This window comes from Leptopilina boulardi, unplaced genomic scaffold, assembly GCF_019393585.1.
Source record: "Leptopilina boulardi isolate dan_hultmark-lab unplaced genomic scaffold, ZJU_Lbou_2.1 LbouV2_194, whole genome shotgun sequence".
In the NCBI taxonomy this organism is placed as follows: Eukaryota; Metazoa; Arthropoda; class Insecta; order Hymenoptera; family Figitidae; genus Leptopilina; species Leptopilina boulardi.
Window position 1 is genome coordinate 549,418 of NW_026137745.1, and position 15,230 is coordinate 564,647.

Consider the following 15,230-nt stretch of genomic DNA (forward strand, 5'->3'; position numbering starts at 1 on the left):
GAGATGATTCATGATAATAATCATAAAGCATATAATTAATTATATTTTATAAATTGCATTTGATTGGAAAATATAATTTAATATCTTAACTTTAACTAAATGATGTTAAGCACTTTTCTTTGTTAGGTATTTTTGAAGTTTAAATAGCATCAAGAAGTTAGCATTCGTTTTGAAGTAGCGTGCGTAGCGTAGTTGGTAAAGCGTTAGACTCATAGTCCGTAGGTCGTAGGTTCGATTCCCCCCATGCGTTAGATTTATTTATTTCTCAGGTTTGCGTTTAATCATTAATTCTATGTATGAATTAATTGAAAAATGAAAATATCCGTTAATAGTATGCATAAATTACATATTTTTTAATTTTTTAATTAATTTATTTATTATTACTTTTAATTATATCCGACAGTTAATTAATTAGAACGTTAATTAATAAATTCAATTTGAGTAAGAATTTAATTTAAAATTGAATAATTATTAAATAAATATGTTATTTATTCATAACTTAAGCTTATTTATTATTAATTAACTTTTATTATTAATATTATTGATTAAAAAACATTATGGCAAACTTGAGGGCAAGATGAGGGCAAACGTGAGGGCCCATAAGGGCGCCCTCATCGATGAGCATGTCGTTTCCATGAGGGGCCCCTATGGATCATCCATATGCGGCCTTCATGGCATGAGGGCGATCCATTAGGGCCCCCGCTGGGGGCCCACATCACGTTTCCACACGGGTAGTTAAAATTAAATTATTCAAGAACAACATTAAGGAGGATGGTGAATGTAACATAACCTTAAACTAAAAATGGTTTTTAACGCAAACTGAAATATTAGAAAGAAAACTTATTATATAGTAATAATAATTATTTATTAATATATAATTATTATTCATCCTTCTCAGAAATACAAAATCTAAAGAATAATGTACATGAATTTATTGATTGATTATAGTGAAGAAAAAAAATTAATTTTTATTACCTTCATAAAATAATTTTTAATCTTATATTAATATTAAAACTTAAAAATTTATAAAATATTACTAATAGTTAATTTATTTTTATAGCTTATATACATACATATATATATATATATATATATATATATATATATATATATATATATATATATATATATATATATATATATATATATATATATATATATATATGCGTAATATAATTTCTTATTAGATGTTTTTTCAGGTATGAACAATTTATATTAGTATTTATAGTAAGCGGCATTCTATATAGGAGCTGCAATTACACCCTTATAGACGATTGTACGTCCTTGCACGTATCTAATCTGATCGGTACTCGTGGCACGATCGAGAGTGCAATTTTTGACGTTTTTAGCTCTTCTTGTGTACGCGAAGTAAGCAATATATATATATATATATATATATAAAAGTAAGGCACAGACGAGAGCTAAGTACACTTGCGAGAATAGGATAGCTAACATAGAGTCGAAGCAACCGCACTCTCGACCCAGTTGCTCGGCCAAGCCTAGAACAGCTCGACTACTCACTTTCGATTAAGTAATCCCTCGTTCCCCGCCGATAATACCTCTTTAATACTTATGAATTAAACTGGTAAGAGAGTTTAACAGTCGAGGCAACCGTTAGGCAATTCGCGACGTGCTCCACCGACTTTCCGCGAGAATTTCCTGCGCAGGAATAACGCTCTCTTTTTAAACTTTGTTCTATTTTTTATTTGTTAAACATTTTTTTTTTAATTCTCAAACAGCGAAAAAAAACAATTTTTTTTATTTATTAGAAAATGTTTGTTGTCTTGGAAAAAATGTTCTATAGAATTTGTATTGAACACACAGTAAAAACAAAGTCTTAAACCGTTTACACCTTAAATTAAGCCCATATATTTTGCATAAGTCTGTCCTTTTTTAATTGGTCTGACTCCGTTTACACCTTAAATTCAGCCTCAAAAATAGGCTGAAATCAAGATTTCTTTTTTAGTGTGCAGTTTCTTTAAAATTATCGTCGACTATAATCTATACTGTAATAGCTAAATCACGCATCGTAATGAATACAATTTTATAGAACGACATGATGCGCGCGTATCCATTGCCAACTGTCGGCAAAAAATTTATTTCACGTGTACCGCACTATTCCTACAATTTTTTTATTTTAATTGAAAAAATTTTTAAATAGAAAAATTTAAGGTGATATATAATAAAATCGTTTTCCTTACTTCAAGAGTGACGAATCGATTGGTATATATAAAGTATTGATTTGATTTAAATTTAGGACCATGTGAGACAAAGTCATTTTTTGGTAGTTCTAAGTATTTTCGGAAATGAGAAGAAATTTCGGGTTAAAATTTTGAGGAATGATAAAAAGGGGTTGAAGGAATTGGGCCGTTCTACTTATTTACTGTAATTGAACGCAAAATAATTTAAAAAAGTAATTAATAGTGGAGTTAATAGGTACCCTCGCCATGTTGACTTCAACATTCGTTCAAAAACAGTCAAAAATCTAAAATGTGACATTTTTTTCGTGGGAGTTTTTTTAAAGGTGTTTACACACCTCACTAGTTTTCGTTATACCAAAGAAAGAGATAAGATTTTTTGTCGAAGAATTGAAAATTATATTATAATATTTATGAAGAATAAATATATATTATAATAATAAACTTAAATACAGTAGGACTCCGGTTAACCGAGCTAATGTGGACCGGACCTACCTCGGATAACGCGAAAACTCGGATAATCCGAATTGTTAAATATTTATTACAATTTAACATTATTATTGTTTAAACAATTATTATTTAATACAAACGGGAAAATAATATTGTAAATATTCCATAATAATTTAAACAATTTGAATTTATTAAAAATAAACTAATATTTATAAAAAACTAAAATTAAAAATAACTCGGATGACGCGGACTAGACTCGGATAATGCAGAATTTCCTACTAGGACACCACCTCGGATAAAGCGAACTCGGATAAACGGCCCAGACAGCACCGTTTTTCGCGGGGAGTTCCCTGTGTTAAGTTCGGAAACTAAGTTGGGGAGCTTCAGGGGAAGTTCAGGCGAGCTCTATATGTCCTCGGTTTTAAAACTCGCGGTGCGAAGTTCAGGATAGTTATCCGATTAAGTTTGCCGAAAAATTGTGGATAAAAGTTTAGGAAATATTAAATTTTGAGTTTTACAGAAATTTGCTTTGTGAATTTCTTTAAAACTATCTCCGGAAAGTACTCTAAAGATATATAGACAAATTTCCTGTAAAATTAAAATGCAAGTTTTCAGTGAATTTTATAAGGTAAGTTTATTATAAATGTTTTATAATATTTATTAAATAAAAGTAAAATTAAAAAAATTTATTTTTCCCTTACTGCGCTTTCTTTTATTTTTCCCCAACATTAACGGCGCAATTTTCGGAAATAAATTTGGAGGAGCTGGGGATTGAACCCGGACGCGCAACACAAGAGCCAAGAACCCTAACCACTAACCTAACCAACGACCTGAAGGTGGGTAACTTTCGGGTCTTTATAAGCTGCAAGCCTTGTCGTCATCAGTTGACACGAATGGCGGGAAAATTTAAAAATGTTTTCAACGAAATATTTTTAAATTCTATTATTAAATTAGTGTCATAATTAAAAGGGCATTGAAATAATATTGCAATGTTAATATTAATATTATTTGTGAAACTAGCAGCTATATAAAACGATTTAAGGTAATTCTTTAAAAATGAAATTTATTAAATACTGAATCTCGTTATAAAAAATTCTGGACTTGTCAAATTTTTATTAAATTATTATTCAATTAAAAGTAACATAATTAGAAAAACTTTTTGAACATTTATCAACGTATGTTTATGGCTTTTATCATTAATTAATTAATTAAATTTACCAAGATGTATGGTGGACATTTAAATAAAAATGATGCAAAAAACCATGTATTTTTTGTCTTCTAAAATCGATAACTTACGCAAAAAATTTTTCAGATTTTCGCAATTTCGTATAGTAACGTAGGCATTGTGTACCTATTGATTTCATGTTGTCGCAATGTAAGGCGATTTTTTCTACCTGAGTTATAAGCTTTCAAAGAGAGGAGCCTATTACTTTTGGCCCGATAGTAGAGAAGTGGTTCTAAACTAAAGCTTGGATAGAAAATTACGATTAATTTGCTTTCATAAAAAAATTTTTCGAATAAAAGCTTAGACCGTTTACTCAAGGTGACATTACCAATAAAAGAAAATTGGTTGTTAAAGTTATAAACAATTAAAATCTTCTCCCATTTAGGGAAAAAGAGGAAATTATTTGAATTTCTAGTTTGAGTGTATCGAAGTTTGTAAAAAGTGTATTAAAGTTTATAGAACAGAATACAGAGGTCTCTACGAAATATAGTATCCCCGATTGTTTCCAAAAGATGACGAATAAGAAATAAAAATTCTCGATTATTTACGTTAGGTGTTTCTGCTCTTTATTTTTTTCTGAATTTATCATTGAAATTTAATATATCTAGACTATACCAATTGTTGATTTTAAAAAATTCCGTTTTTCCTCACTTTGTAACGGCACCATATTAAACATTGGTATTTAACGGATTCTAATATAAGAATCACAAGTGATGGTTTTTCGATAGAAAATAATAATAAAAATTAAATAGTATATTAAATAAGTTAAGAATGAAATAATTTAGACTAGATTTATTGATAAAAATAAAACAACAGTGTACATAGGAATCGATTTATTGTATATATTACCTGGGGGGATGGAAAAAATTTCACCTACGTTCGAATCTAAGGTAACTAATATATAGGCCAAGGACAGAAGAACTGGTACTAGTGGGCAGATATCCCACGGAATAAAATAGTGTGTTACGAGTCCGTTAAATAGACATTTGTGTGTTGTTATAAGACTTAGCCCATATGATTGTATTATGCAGTAGGTAGATACGTGTGTCGTATCCTACGACCAATTGATTCTTTATCTTGTGAGCAATCGAGCGATGCGATAAAATGTTAATCGTCTTTCATTTGTGTATGTTTATATATTTGCATTATATGTAGACTCACATATACCATTTTAAAATATAGAATTAAATATGTATGTACACGTGAATGTATGAGAAAAAAATTTTATTCTTACCTACGCGGGACTGTTTTTCCCTTGAGCTCATGGTGTATATATATATATATATATATATATATATATATAATAACTAATAACGCATGGTGAATGGTACGTGATTCCACTGTGTTTATAATTATCTTTTGGCATGAACAACGATGATGTCATATATGCAACACAGCGGTTGCATCCGTTCACATCTTTTGGTAAAAATATAATTGTAAAATTTAATAATTATAATAAAAAAGTTGAATTAAATGTTTAAGGTTTATATTTTTAGGTAATCGTTTTTACAACATAACTCCAGAAGATAAAAAAAATTTAATTATTTTTATACATTGAAAAAAGTAGCATTAATTCAAAAAAACCATGTACGTACTCATTAATGATTACAATTTGAAAATAGAATTCTAAATTTAAATGCAGAGATTTGTTTAACCCTTTAATGGCCGAGTTTTTTGTCGTTACTTTAGACTTATAATGTATATTAGATTTAATTACTAAAGTATTCAGTATGAGAAAAAAATTTTTTTTAACATGTCTCACCCCTTAAAACCACCCCCACGGTACATTACTACCCCAAAAAACTGATATTTAACCAAATTGATGAATTAAATATTTTTCAGCTCTTATCTACTTTTTATTTATTTATAAACATTGCCTGGTTGCTTAAAAATTGAAAAGGATCAATAACCCCTTGAAAACACCCTTAAAGTCAAATAATCATCCCTTGACGGTGAAAGTTTTTGTAAATGATTAAAAAAAATCTATAGATTCTAATTGCTTCTAAATTATAAACAATTATTTGAAAGTTATACAGACATAGATAATAATAATAATAAACTCACCCCCTACCCTTGAAGCCCACCCCTAATTCATAACTATTCTCAGTTTGGAACAATCAAAAAAATAATTTTCACTGATTTTCGAAAATATGAAAAAAAAAATTTTCTATGATAACTAAGTATTAATACTGAATATAAACAACCCCTGAAAAACAACCCTTAAGTCAAATAACCACCCCTTAATGATAAATGTTTTTGTGAATAAATGAAAAAATTATATGGATTCTAAGTGCTTCTGAATTGTAAAAAAGTATTTCAATGTTTCACAGATATGGATAATAATAATAAACTCACCCCCTACCCTTGAAATCCACCCCTAATTCATAAGTTATAAGATACTGGATTCAGTTTTCAACAATCAAAAAAATAATTTTCACTGATTATTATCATATTGAGTAATGCATTGAGTACATACTCAATGCACTCCCCTCCACGATGGCGTAGAGGGGAGTGCATTGGGTAAATGAAAGGGGGGGGTACGACAGTAGCAAAGAAGCTCCCATGTGGAACTGCTGTTATAAGGCAATCAGCGCGTCGTTTCGTTTTCTCTGTGTAGCGTTCTCCCACTACCTCACCGATTGAGCCTGGGTCTGTAATTTTCATTTTCATACTAAACTCCTAACAACAGGCACTAAAAGCTACAAAATTAATAGGCAATAATGACACCAGCATTATTTTGCAATTTTAAAAACTGACATCATATTCGTAATTATCGACCCCGAAAACCCCTGAGTAATAAGTTTCAGATGAATCTAATGAAAGTTAATCATTTCGTCCGCCATATTGGATCCGCCATTTTCAATTTTCTAAATCTGATATCGGATTCGTAATCAGCGACCCCGAAAACCCCCAAGTGACAAGTTTCACATGAATCTAGTGAATTTTTATATTTATCGGTCGCCATATTGGATCCGCCATTTTGAATTCTTAAAGACGGACATCGGATTCGTCATCAGCGACCCCGAAAACCCCCGAGTGATAAGTTTCACGCGAATGTAGTACATTTTTATAATTATCGGTCGCCATTTTGGTTCCGCCATTTTGAATTTTTGAAAACGGACATCGGATTCGTAATCAGCGACCCCGAAAACCCCCGAGTGATAAGTTTCACGCGAATCTAGTAATTTTTTATAATTATCGGTCGCCATTTTGGATCCGCCATTTTGAATTTTTGAAAACGGACATCGGATTCGTAATCAGCGACCCCGAAAACCCCCAAGTAACAATTTTCAAGCGAATTTATTAATTTTTAAAGGTTTTGGTTTTTAGGGGTAGTTTTAGTTATTTTTCTGCACCCTCGGGTTGAATTTTTAATATTAATTTTTTTTTACAAAGGTTGCAATATTTTTAAACATATGTTACTATGAAAGCCTGAAAAAAAAATTTCTTCTGAAATTTATACCTGTTTTTTCATTTTTCTCATTTTTCGGGTTTTTTGAAGGGGTGTATTTCAAAGAGGGTAGTTTTTTAAAAAAATACATGTATTTACATTTGTTACTCTATCCCTCCCCTTCAAAATGAGATCTTAGTGGAGTTATTCGATTAAGTTTTAAGAAAGTTATGATTTTTTGAAGTAGGTGGGACGTATGTGTCCCACTGGCCATGAAAGGGTTAAACGATTTTTTTTAATTTAACAATTTATAAGTTTTATTTTAATAATATATATGGAAAATATCTATTACTTTCATTATTTGTTAATTAACTTAAAGGTTAGTTTAGAATGGGCACATGTAAATTTCCATAAGACTTCCCGAAGAACGTCCAAAATATGCCATATCTTTATCTACTTCACCCTGCTTTACTCTATTCTAGTTCCGCGCTATGTGTTAACAAAAGCTACCATTTCGTGCAAAGTGTCACAAGTCGGATGTTCCACTGTTTATGTTATGATTGATTTTCATTATCCCCACTCGCCATTTGTCATAATTCTCCTCAACTACCGCACCCTGCTCCAGTGAAACTAGTGATTTTATTGTTAAAATTAAAAGTTACTATAAAATTACTAAATTTTCACTAGAGCAGGGAGCGGTAGTTCGACAAGATTTATGACAAATAGCGAGTGGGGACAATGGAAACCAACCCTATATTTATTATCAATAAGGGTACGATCACACTATCTCATGCATGCAGAACCATTTGGCCGGTCGTGGAGCATTTACACCTTTGGTAAAAAAAATTTTATTTTGCATTTTCCGAAATACACAAACCTGATTGGGTGTTCACAATCTGATTGATAATGGACAACCAATCAGATTTTTGCATTTCGGAAAACCAAAGTAAAATATTTTTTTACCAAAGGTGTAAATGCTCCATCACACTTCAACGAAATCTAGTGAACGTTTAGTAACTATCTAGTAATTTTCCAAAAATTTTGGTTGCAACTAAAAAATTACTAAGCATCAGAGTTGCGTATGTAATATACCTCAGGCAAATAACAGATTTTTTTACGTATATTACATATGTAAATTACCTGAAATTTTTCAAAAACAATGCATTTTTCAATGGTGGGGGGTATTATACGTATTTTACAAATGTAAAAAACCTATGTAATTTACGTAAAAAACTCTAAGTTACGCGTAACTGTGCAACCCTGTTAAGCATTCACTAGATTTTATTGAAGTGTGACCGGCCAAATGTTTTTGCATGCATGAGATAGTGTGACCGTACCCTAAGATTTTGACATAATTCTTAACCTAAAAAATTATTTTTCCTGTATCGTTCGGAGATGATTTTAAGTTTATTGTTCTGACACTCGGCTACGCCACAAGTCATTTAAGAAGAAGAAGATGATGATTTTAAGTTAAAATTTATTCTGTCTGTATAATGTACTAGATCAATTATTTTTCATTTAAATTTAATATATATCAAGAATATACTAACTTTGAATCAAACAAAATTTATATTCATGCAAATATAATACGAGAAAAACTAAAATAACAAATCCGATTTATTGTGTAGGTTTTATTGTATACTGAACATGATATATCCTTTTGATTTAAAATATCAAAACTTATAACATGACATTATTCGTAAGAGCAAGTTGCTCTATATAATATATAATATTGCAACCTTGACTCTGGCCAAGCGCAGTTGCTGTCCCATCAAAATGTCACAAGGTACCCTATATGTTAGATCGCTTATAGTTTAGCAAGAGTGCATTTATGATCTATGACTAATCGAGTGGTAAATTAAAGAAGATATACACTCCTGCGGCAATTTCTATTGTTCGAATGTCGAATTGTGGGAGTAAGACTTTTTTCCATTTTGAATCATCATCCATATTGCAAATCTCACAGCCTATTACAGATGAATTATGAAAGATTTCTAACTTAAAGAAATTTATCTTCAATGCAAAAAATCTACCTTATATATATCGCCGTTGTCTCGGCCAGTATAGGTCATTCCATGTCAAGTGTACCCAACACATGATTTTGACCAGATTAGGTTGGTTACTCTTGATATGGAATGACCCACATATACCTATATTAGTATTTGATTTCTAATTTTAACCTCAAATCCACAGGCGAATTGACGCGGAACGACCCATATATCTACCTATATTAGTATTAAAACGAACATAACCTCAAAATTCAAGGTCCTATGTCTCCAGGATTCAAGGTCATGGATCAAACATAACCTTAAAATTCAAGGGCATAGGCACGAAGTAATATAAGGAGACATATCACCTATAGCCGGCTCTAACGGAATGTAGCATTTTTCGGTATTCATAGTTCTCAAGTTTTCACCAATATGTATCTAATTACAGTTGCGCAGTTTAGCTTTAATACCACAATTTCCCGCGGTTGGCGCAAGTGTAATTAGATTGGTGAAAACTTGAGAACCGTGAATACCGAAAACAGGGCCATCTTTTAAGGCGCTTGTGCACCTCACAAATTCTAAGTATATTCAGAATTTGTCAAAAGTTATACTAATTTTGAGTGGCCTTGCTCATGGAGAATTTCCAAAATATAGGAAAATTTTGAAATTCTCTATGAGCAAAGCCAATCAAAGTTAATGAAACTTCTGACGAAGCATTTACATATCCCCGATACTAACAACCCTAGCAGAAAAGCGAGGAATTACATGTCACGTGGTACATTGTTATATAAGTGTTTATGTATAACTGTCAGTTGGCGTTTTTTTTTTTTAATGTGTTTGATGCGAGTTAATTTTGTGTAATTATAAATAAAAAAAAGTGAAAAATGAGACTGCTAAATTGATCAATGAATCAGCATTAACACAGGCAACTTTACTTGATACAAATTATTTTGTATGTATTTGAATGTTAACAAAATACTTGCTGAACTTGTCATTAAATTTTGTTTCTTTACATGTAAATATAACCTAAAAATAAAAAAAAATTAAGAAATTTCGTTTGAAATATATACGGCTACAATATAAAAATAATTATTTATATTTTTATTATTTTTATATAACTTACAACAAATTATTGCAATTCCTTTATTATTTTATTATGAAACATATAATTGAAAATAAATATTTTAAAAATCTAAATTATATATTCGTATATAAATAAGCAAAAATTTACCAATTTTCAAATATATTTTCAAAAAAAAAATTTTTCAAAAAATTTATGTTTTATTTAAAATTTTTGTGTGTAACTTTTTTCTTTCTTTACAAGTCAAGTCAAATAGTTTTATTGAGATTAAAAATTTGTACACTTTTTCTAAAATTATTATATATTACTTTACACTGTTTACTATATGAGAACAGCTGTCACTAGGCGCAGCCATATTTTGAAAACTTCTAAGTACATCGCTTTTCCGCTAGAGGCGTCATAATCGGAGATATGTAAAGGCGCATTCAGACCTCTCGGCTGTCTGCCTGCTTGCTGTAGTTACTATGGTAACATGATAAGAGTGAGTGAAGCAGAAAATTTAAATTTTTTGTCTGTTTCACTCACTCCCATTATGTTACCATGGCAACTGCAGCAGGCAGACAGGCAGCCGAGAGGTCTGAATGCGCCTTAATTTCGGATTTATTCTCATGCAAGGGGCCTATATGCTTAACAAGCAGTGAGTGCTCCTTATACTACTTCATGGTTCTAGGATTCAAGGTTAGAGATAAAACATAACCTCAAAATTCAAGGACATCGGTTTCCGGGATTCAAGGCCTTAGTTCAAACATTACCTCAAAATTTAGATAAAATTTTAATAATTTTAATACTTGCAAGCCTTAAAAAAATTAATCATTAAAGTGGAAAATAATGGGGGTTGAAATGGATTGAAATTTAATCCAGAAAATTTCATCAGGGATGAATAATTATCCCGGTATAATTTGCCCCAAACATGATTATTTTCCTGCATTATTTAACTATAAATTTTTAATTAATTTTTATTATCATCCTTTCTTTTGGCTTTGCACCATATAATCAAAATTATTGTATCTTATGACGTGAGAGTTCAGGGTTGAAGTCCCTGTTGTGCTCGCGAGGTCGTTGAGACTGGGTTAGGAACCGATAACATGAATCCGTTTTGTAGTAATCATATAATACATATATATGCATTTTATCCATTTCAGAAACGATGATTTATGCCATATAGAATGCGTCATTTCTTTGTTATCGATTGTTAACCTCTCTACGATTCTTTATTCTATCTATATGTATATATATGAAAGTAATTAACACTTGATATTAATCTGTGCTTCAATTTCTTTTTCTACGCAGCTAAAACGGAATAATGAAAATTCATAAAAGTATAATTATAGATATAAACGATGACTATGTGTAATAAAGAACGAGAAAGTTTGTTAGGAAGTCATTGCAGTGTCGTTTTATCTTTTGCGATTTTAATTCAATAATTTTATTTTATTTCATATTAATATATATAATGTTTGAAAATAAAAAACGGCTTTTTTGATCAAAAAATTTTCAAACATTGTTATTTCTGGTCGTTAAATTAATTAATATTTAATTTCAATTATAAACTTCGCATAATCAATACCACATGCATATAAAGTTTTCTAAAAAAATATAAAATTTTATCATACGCGTATATAAAATAGAAAAATGATTTTAAAAACAGAGTAATTCAATTTTTTTTCATTTTTAAATGTTTAAAAACATATATTGAGCTATAAAAACAACTATCGAATTGATAAACTAACAACAACGATTTTCTTCAAAAATCGTGAAAAAAACTTTTTAAAGAAAATAAAAAATTTTTAAATCGTAAAAATATATTCACATTTACTATACATAAAATTTTACAAATACTTTTGTTTATTAAAAAAATTATCTACTTTTATTATTATAATTTATTTATTATATAATAATAAATATTTTGTAATAAAATTCAAATTGTAGAATTGTTAAAAAAAGTTGTAAGCATTCAAAAAAATCTAAAATTAAAAAAAAATATCTCGTAATTCGAAAAAAATCATGGAACCCTTTTTTCGTAGATTACAAAAAGAAAAAATTATAGCCAAAAATCAAAAGTTTCAAAGTCAAAAATATATATTAGAATTGCGTGGATTTATAATTTCATTTTTACTGTCATATTTATCAAGAAACTTTCTTGTAAAAGTTCATAAAAAAAAGTTGATCAACTGAGTTAAAATCATGAGTAGAAATAATAAGTTAAAAAAAATACATCTATAACCTCCAAGGTCACATAACTGTAGAGAAACTGATGCAATAGAATATTGATATGCGTTGCTGGGGGTCTAATTAAGATTACAAGCTTTTTTTATTTTTGTATATCTTCATTTTCTCCCATCTCCCCCTCAACATATATATATATATATATATACAACAATCCGCTGTTTCGCATTTTGGTTATATCAAAATATTTTTTTTTTTTTGCTTACTCATATAAACGAGAAATAATGATGAAACAATAAAGCAAAATTTCTGCGTTACTCAGCAAACGTATACAATTTGCAAGTTTCAATAAGAAGTAAATCACTCAATAAAAACCATAAGAATTCTGCTTAATGTTAAATAAACGCAATGGGAGTGATAAAATAAAGAAGATATATGCAATTAGTTTAGATGAAAGAGAAATGCCAATACAATTTATAATATTTTGCTTTAAATCGTTGGAATAGATTAATACATTTTAATTTTAAAAAAAGGTTTTTTTTCATTTAAAATGTTTTATTAATCAGATAAATTATAAAGATAGATATATTATTTATATTTAATAGTACTGATAGTAAATTTAATACATGCAGGATAAATTTTAACTTAAAATGATCTATGAACGATACACAAAAAATAATTTTTTAGGTTAAGAATTATGTGAAAATCTTATTGACAATAAAGGTTGGTTTCCATTGTCCCTACTCGCCAAAATTCCGACATTTGTCATAATTCTCATCAACTACCACACCCTGTTCTAGTAAAAATTTAGTAAGTTTATAGTAACTTTTAATTTTAATAATCAAGTCACTAAATTTTCACTAAAGCAGGGTGCGGTAGTTGACGAAAATTATGGCAAATGGGGATTTTGGCGAGTAGGGTAGGGTTGTAAAGTTTCATGAAAATTTCGCTGAATGAAAGTTTCATAAAAATTTAAATGCTTCATGAAACGTTTCAATGTTTCAAAGAAAGAGGCGGGAATATTTAAATTATATATAATAAATTCTTATTAATAATAATAATATTAATTAATTTAACAACTAGAAATAATAATGTTTTAAAACTGCTTTTTTGATCATATTTCATTTATTCCTATATTAGAATTTTGCCTACGTTTCGAACTGGAATCTGTTCATCTTCAAGGCTAAAAATTTCATACAAAATACCACATTAAATAATTTTTCAAACAAATATAATAAATATCTCTCAATAATCATACTGTATAAAAATAACATACCAACGATTACCCGAAAATTAAAACAGATATTTATTATATATAAATTGTTTTGATTGAAAAATTATTTAATGTGATATTTTGTTTAAATTTTTAGCCCTGAAGATGAACTGGTTTCAGTTCGAAACGTAAGCAAAATTGTAATATAATAATAAATCAAGTATGATTAATTAAATAACAAAAAAAATTTAGTTTAGTAACAAAAACAGTCGTAAAACATGTTATTATTATAATAATTAACTTTTCACAAATTTATTTTTTGACCTAACCTGAAATATTTATTACGGTATTCGGATATTGCGCATGTACGCATGAAGGCTTCCTATTGGTTCTCCAATGTTTCATGAAACTAATGAAATTTTCGTCCATGAAAGATTGAAATTTCATTTGAAAGTTTCAATCTTTCAATGAAACGTTTCACGACTCACAACCCTAGAGTGGCGAAAATGGAAACCAACCTAAATATAAAATAATCAGTGGAACATCTGAATTGTAGCACTTTGCAGGGAATGGTAGCTTTTTTCGATACATGTCGGAGAACTGGAATGAAAGGCGATTCTAGGTGTGACATCAGATAACTGGAAGGAAAACAGACGACACAATGTTATTCGTAATCGTATGGGGGAAAAAAATGTTTCCAGTTTTATCAATTTTACTCATATTTTGAATATGGAAAACCCTTGATTACATGAAGTAAAAATAAATAGTATTTTGCTAATTAAATGTTATATATACATATATATATATATATAATAGGGGGGCTTCGCGCGCCAACTCCCTATTTTTTATTGGTTTTGTAGATGTTTGAGTTAATGTTTAGACAATTTCTGGAATTTAAAACTATTATTAATATTTTATTATTTATTTCTTTAAATGTCATTTACGATTTTTATTAAGAATAATTTTTATTATTTTCAATTTTTAAAACAAAATTTATCTAAGTTTTTAAATTTTCCAGCTAAAATTTGACCTACATTTAAGGTTATGTTCGTTTTTTGGTCATTTTCCTTCAAAGTTTGACCTAAATTTTGAGGTTATGTTTGTTCCTTTGTCTTTTTGCGCCATATTTTGGCCTAAATTTTGAGGTTATGTCATTTTTGGCAGGAAATACGGAGAGAGATGAGGGAAGGGGGAACGACTTGCTGCTCTATTCAGAGTCTTGAAACAAACATAACCTCAGAATTTAGGTCACTTTTGGCGGGAAATACGGAGAGAGGGGAGGGGGGAGGACTTTCGACCCTATGCAGTTTTGAAATGAACATAACTTCAAAATTTATGTCATTTTTGGTGGGAAATACGGAGAGAGGGTAAGGGAGGGGGGAGGACTTGCGGCCCTATTCAGAGTCTTGAAACGAACATAACCTTAAAATTTAGGTCAATTTTTTGCCAGGAGGGGGAGAAGGGGGGGGACTTGCAGCTTTATTCATATGGGTCATTCCATATCAAATGTAACCAACT

At 29.6% G+C, this 15,230-nt stretch overlaps 2 protein-coding genes across 5 annotated transcripts in view; one reads left to right on the top strand and one right to left on the bottom strand.

Annotated features, from left to right (window-relative positions):
* Window positions 1-6,347, bottom strand: part of LOC127278057 (uncharacterized) — a 64,737-nt gene extending 58,390 nt beyond the window's left edge. The window contains exons 1-2 of the mRNA XM_051299570.1: window positions 6,229-6,347; window positions 5,108-5,289 (exon numbers count right to left, since the gene is read on the bottom strand). Of these exons, the coding sequence (XP_051155527.1) occupies window positions 5,108-5,138 (31 nt within the window). The 5' untranslated portion in view covers window positions 5,139-5,289; window positions 6,229-6,347. The remainder of the gene's footprint in view (window positions 1-5,107; window positions 5,290-6,228) is intronic.
* Window positions 1-15,230, top strand: part of LOC127278052 (arrestin domain-containing protein 1-like) — a 562,072-nt gene that overhangs the window by 382,338 nt on the left and 164,504 nt on the right. The window lies entirely within an intron of this gene.